This window comes from Plectropomus leopardus, chromosome 7, assembly GCF_008729295.1.
Source record: "Plectropomus leopardus isolate mb chromosome 7, YSFRI_Pleo_2.0, whole genome shotgun sequence".
In the NCBI taxonomy this organism is placed as follows: Eukaryota; Metazoa; Chordata; class Actinopteri; order Perciformes; family Serranidae; genus Plectropomus; species Plectropomus leopardus.
The window spans coordinates 24,459,570-24,467,228 of NC_056469.1; the positions used below are offsets into that span (position 1 = coordinate 24,459,570).

Consider the following 7,659-nt stretch of genomic DNA (forward strand, 5'->3'; position numbering starts at 1 on the left):
TGTGCGAGATCTCTATAATAACAGTACAAAGGATGGACCTGAAAGCAAACTACTACATCCGTAAATGGGTAGGCCTTCCACGCTGCCTCTCCAATGCTGCCTTGTTCGGAAACAACACACTCCAGCTACCACAGAAGTTCAAGGCTGTTTGAGCTGAGAGACTCAACCGATCCAATTGTACCACAAGTCAAGGCACCAGTGCAAACAGGGAGCAAATCAAGGGCCAAAGAAGCAGTTGACCAGGCTATCAGTTAACTACAACATCATGACATAGGGTGGCTACAGCAGAGCAAGGCAGGCCTGAGATGGGTCCCAGCCCCCAAGATGTGTGAGCTCAAAAGCTCAGAGAGACAGGAAATAGCTGGTGGTCTCAGAAGTCATCAGAATTGTGGACGAGACACTAAAGATCAGAGCTGTGAAAAAGCAGCAGCAAGGAGGGTGGACAAACTGGGAGGCAGTCACCAACAGGGCCATAATCTGGAGCACAGGCAAGACTGACCTTCCTCATCAGGTCCACATATGACACCCTTCCAAGCCCCTAAAATATACATCTCTGGTATGGCTCGGAAACAAACTGCAGTCTTTGTGATGTCCAAAATCCCAACTAGCAGCACATTATTACTGGCTGCGAATCAGCTTTGACCCAGGGTCGGCACAGATAGTACCATGACCAAGTGCTCCGAAAACTGTTAGAGGTGTTGAAGGAATGAAGGCTTGAAGCCAACAGAACCAGCCCGTCATTCTCAAAACCGCAGGTACACTTAATCAGGCAAGGAGCTGAAATGAAAAACATCAACCAGAGGGAGCGGTCCTTACTGAAACCCAGATGCAAGTAGCAGTTGAGGGTTGACCTTAACCAGAAGCTTAATCTTCCAACTGAAATAACCATAACTTCCCTACGGCCAGACATCCTCCTGTGATCTATTTCTGCCAAGGCAGTTATCATGGCAGAACTCACCGTACCATGGGAAGAAATCATAGAGGCAGCCCTTGAGAGGGATAAGGTGGATTACAGCGAGCTCGTTGCAGCATGCACAGAGGCAGGGTGGAAGGCATCCAGCTACCCTGTCAAAGTTGGATGCAGAGGCTTTGTTGGAAAATCCACCCAACAGTTAATGAAATCCTTTTGAGTCACTGGGTCCAAGCAAAAGAAGGCACTCAGGTGACTGAGGAGGCAGAGAACAGGAGCTTCGAGCTGTTCAGAAGAAGAGACCCTAAATTGGGGAACCAAGAATCTTAGTGCCAGAGATGTTCTGGGATTAAAGGGGCGAAACATCTATGAAGGGTGGCTCCCAGCTGACGACCCTGCGGCTAGCTCTTTGGGTGATCTTTTTGCATTGTTAAAGATAAGATAATATAACAAATGTTGGCACGCAACAGTTCTGTTGATGATTTCTTTATTGGCATCAGCAAAAGTGGTAAGCATGCATTTGTTTTCGCAAATCCAGTTGCATCATCTTACTGCATTTTTAGGTTGTAAATCACAAAACATGTACTCATATCTCATGTGATGATTACCTCATGATACTGTTGTACAATATCATCAGATAATTATAACTGCTACAATTATGCATCTTAATTTTATCAACTGTCAAAATCAGTCCCAATAGAAGGAAATTAGCTTTTCTCTATATTCAACAACAACCCCCGCCACCCCCAAAAAAACCCTGAAAGAATTTCTAAACACATTTTCAGGAGCATTATCTGACAATGTGCACTAATGTTCTTTCCATTCAATACTACATGTTTTTTTAAACAGGTCACTATATTAGCATTTGTTTGCAGTCTCTGAATATTATTTTTTTTATCTCAAAAGCAATTGAAATTAATAAAATTTGGCAAACTTTTGAGCATCATTGCATTGCATAAGCAGTGATTATCAGATCATAAAGACATTATACACAGGTCCTTTAAACCACTAACAAAAAAATGTACAATCGGCAGTTAGATTCAGAGATGGCAGATACACAGATCACACAAATAGGCAAAACTAGGGACACGGTTTGCCATGCAAGTTAGAAAGAAACACCTCATTTTGCATTTACTTCAGGTGAGTCTGTTTTAATGTGAGTGAGGGGAGGATTAGAGGGGTAGGGGGCAGGTGGTTCTGGGTTTCTAAATCATGTCCTTTCTCCCATTTTCCTGCTTTTTAAATATAACATCAACTTAAACACTCAAACACTTTGTCTGCACAACTTCGAAAACAAGTTGGCATTTGTATCTGTTTTTCTTTCTTTTTTTTCTTTTTTTTTTTTTTTAAATGTGACATTTCACATTCATCCGTCTATGGCTGTGACTCTGTCTGAGTCAGAGTTAGGAGACCTTCCTCTGGGTCAGTTCATGTGTTCGGTAGATTGTCTGTTAGTGGCTGCTTGTCTCGACGTGCATGTTACGATGCCACTAAGCATAACAATACAACTATGCCTCCACCTGTGGCACAAAAACCACGGTAAATTAAGCATAGTTCTACTTTATAAATAATTTCTTATCTGTCCAGGATTTGAAGTTTGTCTTAATTATACATGGGAAAAATTGGTACTATTTTCCCTGAATCACTTCTTCCTTTCCGTATACTCTCACACAGTCTCTTCCCCTTTTTCAAATTTCTTCCTTTTGTTGTCATTGCTGAATGTTGCAGAAAGTTAGGCAGGAAAGGAAACAAAAAAGTTACTCATAAAAGCCTATCCGCGAGACTCAGAAAAAGCTATTGGCTACAATACTTTGGATCACAAACACACACACATACAACAAAAATGTTCCTACTCTTAATCTAACGTGACCTTGTGTTAGTAAGTAGCAGTAATGGTTGTGGAGAAGGTGTTAGTTAGGCATGTCAGTATCAACTTACAAATGTAGGTCTCTCAAAAAAGGTAATATGAACAAGCTTTGGCGTATTTTGGGTAGAAAGGACTGCAAACTCTCCCTGCACACATTCACCATCTGTATATTGTACATTTTACCCACCCCATCTCTCCGTTCAGAGGCCTTAGCCCCATGTGTTCCCCTGTCACAACATTTTTCTCCCTCACTCCTTCCCTTCCTTTCTTCCGCTTTCACTCTGCCTGCTGCATCCCTCAATAATACATGAGGTGCAGAGACAGGACAGAGTGAATCTCAAAACAGTGGAAGAAAGCAATAACGAGGGAGGGAGGGGGCACAAAGAGAGCGGAGACACCTATATACACTACTGTCATGTATAAGTGCAAGATGGTTTGATTGATGGAAGACTGTGTGAAGAGAGGAAGGAGAGGACGGATAAAAGGGGAGGAGTGGCGCTTGGGTATCTTTTTTTTTTCTCTTCCCTCTCATATCATTCTCAAGTCCCTATCCATCTGTATTGATGGGCTGAGCTCAGTGGAAGAAATACACTGCGAACGAAGGACAGAGGGAGAAAGTCATTAGTCTAATGGATCTGACATCACTTAAAACAAAACAAGGAGAAGACAGCTGAGCAAGACTTCTTTGTGTTTACAAGCTTGTTTTCCTTAAAGAACTGGTAAAATGAGTGCTGCAAAGTTAAAAACAGCAACTACATGCACAGGCTCAGACTTAGAGACCCCATGAGTCATTGGGCCCTGTAGGCCCATTCAGTAATACACTGATGGCTGTCACCAAATGCATCAATGTTGCAACAATATTGAAGGTTTGAATATCGGAGTAAGTTTACAAAATATTTACACAAAGAGATTTCTTTTTTAGAAATAATCCCCAGTAATGTGGATATAACAGATAAATGAGTAAAGGCAAATAGAACAGCTAGAACAGTCTGGTGAGTTCAGAAAATGACATTACTTTACTGTAACGCAGCCTTTAAAGGTCCAGTGTGTAGGATTTAGCCGTATCTAGCGGTGAGGTTGCAGAAATGAAACTACTACTGTGTGCCAACTGTGCAGGAGCTGGTATGGCAGCTGATGTGAGAATGCAAATGGCCCCATCTGGAGCCAGTGTTTTCATTCTGTTTGTCTGGACTGCCATAAAAACAAAGACTCTGTGGAAGAGGATCCTCTTTGCATGTAGATAAAAACAGCACATTTAAGGTAACGAAAACAAAACACTTCTTATTTTCAGGTGATTATACACTAACAAAAACAGAGTTAAGAATATTACATTCCAATTCTGCCAATAAATGTCACTAAATCCTACACACTGGACCTTTAACAGCAGGAAAAGATAACACTTGTGACATTACAATCTCCAAAATCTGGACAATATCTAGTCTCACTAAACAATATTAATGTATTATCAATGCATTGCCCTGTCCTACCATAATGTCCTGTAAAATTACAAGCACTAGTACATAAACTATTGCACACGACAGACTAACACCATAGGAGCAGTCGTCATTTACAGAGGATCCTTGTCTTTATATCGAAGGGTGAGAACCAGAGGGGTCGAAGTGACATTTGACAAACTTAACAGGACAACCAAAAAAAGATCATATGTCCCAACTTTGTTTCTTTAATTTAATCTCAAAATAAAAACAAAATAAATATGTGAATGTCTATAAACTTAATCAAAACTCTGACATTTCTTGAGTTAGTGTACTTATGCCCTTTTTTGCCACAAATACAAAGTCACAAAGGCTTAGGTTATTTGATAAATAAGTCTGGATTGGTTTAAAATTCACAAATACCCGTTTAGCAGTTAAAAGTGCCTCATCAAGAGCTTCAATTTAAGTCGCCTCTGGTTCTCACCTTTCAATATATTTATTCCTTTGCTGTTTAGAGAAAAACATTCAATGATCATGTGCTTTTTTTTTATAAAAATAAATAATCTTTTCTGTTTATAAAATCCAATATATCACATTGTCTGTCTGTCAACCAATAGACTTAACAATATGTTTTATTAGTATCAAGAGGCTACTTACAGAATATTATTCCAACCACAATGACTCCAATGATACCCATCATGATCATCATCTGAAAGGAGAAAACAATAACATTCACTATAAAAGGACTGTAACAGTGAATGGAGTTCAAACACATCTAAACAATAAAACATTTAATATGCTCGAGTGCTTCTAAGTCTGTAGTGAAAACTCTACAATAACAGATTTCTTTTCCCCCAAAGCATCTGCTCAGTCTTCCACAGCAGCTCATTAACAGATGAGTGTGTGGAGAGCAGGATCCTCAGAACAGACAGTGTGTGTTCGCCTCAGCGCACCTCAGCATGTTTGATGCTTTAAAATAAGAGACCTTATTCTATACTCGCTCTATATGCAAACTATCTCTTGATGCACCACATATAAATAGGCACATCGATAACTCCGACTTGCATTGTGAGTTTCTTTCAGTAACAACAATCTGTTTAATGGAGCCTCACTAATGTGCCCACCTTGCAGTTCTTCCACCAGTACTTGTTCTTTAGCTTAGCTGCGCAGCTTTCAAACTGGGAGGCTCCGGCTTGGAGAGCATCCGCTCTGTCATCCAGTTCTGAAAGCTTCTGGTCCCTTTCCAAAACCTTGTCCACATTCACCCGCATGATATCCACCACCTAGCCCATAGCGGTGATGATGAGACAGCATTTGGCAGCAGTGGGTAAGAGAGACAAAGGGGATGACAAGAATGGTTAAAGAAAAGGAAGCTATATATCATAAATGAGAGTTAATAAGTAGCTGCCATTAGCAAATTATATATTGAGTTTCCAGAGAGGTTTTTAAGGTGCTTGTTTGTCTCTGGTCCAGTTTAAGTGCTTTGCATATACAGTAAATCCAGATATTTAATTATTAAGTCATTGATGAGGTTCCCTGCATCACTGCATTAACATTGACGCATCATTATCAAACTTCTGGCCTGGTCCGGCTCACCTCCTCAACTTGGGCCTGTGTCTGCTGTAGCCTGCGGTTGCTGGAGGTGTTGGGTGGGGCGGGAGGTCCACCACCTGGGGCTCCATCTGCACCAGGGGCTCCTGGAGCACCGGGGGCTCCACCTGGAGCGGGAGCAGCAGCATCTGGGGCAGACCTGAGAAGAAGCACAAGAAGGAGGAATTGAAGTTGGAGCAAAAGGGGCCATTTGGTGATGTGAGAAGTGCTGCGTGTTTACAGCGACCTAAAGGCTTACAGCTGAGAAAAAAAGGAGGGTAAAGCCACCACGTAGCAAAAGCAGAAAAATGCATATTCTGCAGGGGAGAGGGGAGATGTAGGGGGAGGAATGCAGAAAATAGGATGTGAAGGGTTGGGGATTTAAAAGATGCAATGGGATGAAAGAAAATATAGGCCACAGATGGGAGGCGAGAAACAGAAAGTCCTGGCTGAATAATGGGTGAGAGAAACTGAGAAGTACTTGTGATGGATGATGAAGAGACTGAGAAGAAAAGGTAAAGCTGGAGAGTGGTTTGCGGAAAAGGGGAAAGGGTTAATACAGCAGGGGGAAGAGGAGATATGGGAGCTTTTAAACTGAACAAACAGGCTCCTCAGGGGAGCAGCCACTGACTCAATATAATGGACTGTTTGCTAGAAATCACAACCACTGCAGGACAAGAAAAAAAATGGCAGATTAAAAAAAATGTCTTATACCTCATGAACCATCAGTTATTTCACATGCATGTTTCTGCAAACCTCCTGACAAATTACTATTTTTGTAAATCTGTGGTGCAAAATCATCTAAAAACTCTAAAAAAGGCTTTACAATGGCAGCAGTCAACCACCGAATACATAATTTAGTGATGGTGTGACGGAAAATTTCACTTGCGTCAGCAAAATCCATCAAGCTGAAAGAAATCAGTTCAGTTTCAGACCCCGCCATGCAAAAACAACAATAATACATACATATTTATCCAAGCAGCTTTAGAGGTAATTTTAATGTTGTTATAGTGAAAAGAGCGCAGCAGAAAAGCCGCATTAATACTCACATCTTCTATGCAGCTGTTTGAACTGACTCACGGACAGCGGAGGAGGAGGAGGGGTGACGGGCTGTGAGGAGGAGAGGGAGGGTCTGAAGTACAACACGAGAAGAAAAAAAAACAGCAAGATCACAGAAAAAAAAAACAAGAGGAGAATTTATAGGCACTGGTCCAAATGAAAGTCCAAAATTTCAATTAGCAAAGTGATGAAAGTGCCGCGCAAACAGTTAACAGAGACGGAGGGTCTTTGCGCAGTGGAGCCGATCTTCTAGCGATGCATTTATACTGCGAGTCGTCAGCAAAGTACCGCAATATACCGAGACACGTAGGCGATAATTCACTGTGCGACTGGACAGGAGAGCAGGAAGTGGAGGGGAGCGTAAAGTACTTCTAAATTATAATCCATTCAGGAAAAATCCTCGGATGTTTATATTCCTTTCAGGGCTGCACGCAGCTCCTCCGAGTGATGCTGAGTCCGTATTGAGCTGCTCCTGGACACGCAGCGCTGATTGGCTGACTTGCCTCTTCTATAAGCTACTGGCAAATGCGTGCAATTTCAAAATTAATGGGGAGACAAAAAAAAGTCCAGTCATGAAAAAATTGTTGTCTGTCTTTGATGTCTGTCACCCCCACCTCTCTGTCGCTTTCTGTCTGCGCGGACGGCGGATGCGCGTCTTGTGGGAAGTAAAGCGCTGTGGCACTGTAGGCTACTGCAATAATGCGTCTCTCCTCCTGCCTCCTCCACTTGGACTCGTAACGACAGTGCGGTACCCCCCTCCCCTCCTCTCTCTCCCTTCACACTTTGCAGTACTGCAGCTC

The 7,659-nt window shown here is 42.1% G+C and overlaps 1 protein-coding gene across 1 annotated transcript; it reads right to left on the reverse strand.

Moving 5' to 3' along the window:
* Positions 1–1,383: 1,383 nt before the first annotated feature.
* On the reverse strand, positions 1,384–7,659 carry vamp1b (vesicle associated membrane protein 1b). The gene is made up of 5 exons (XM_042489427.1): positions 6,850–7,659; positions 5,807–5,960; positions 5,335–5,493; positions 4,868–4,919; positions 1,384–3,368 (listed from the first exon to the last, which is right to left on the reverse strand). Coding segments are annotated over exons 1-5 (384 nt in total). The 5' UTR covers positions 6,852–7,659; the 3' UTR covers positions 1,384–3,351.

Excerpts from the sequence above, each read along its gene's own strand:
- vamp1b (XM_042489427.1), bottom strand. Across the intron at positions 5,494-5,806 it reads CACAGGCCCAAGTTGAGGAG|GTGGTGGATATCATGCGGGT; the intron begins GTGAGCCGGACC and ends GCTATGGGCTAG. Across the intron at positions 4,920-5,334 it reads ACTGGTGGAAGAACTGCAAG|ATGATGATCATGATGGGTAT; the intron begins GTGGGCACATTA and ends TTCTCCTTTCAG.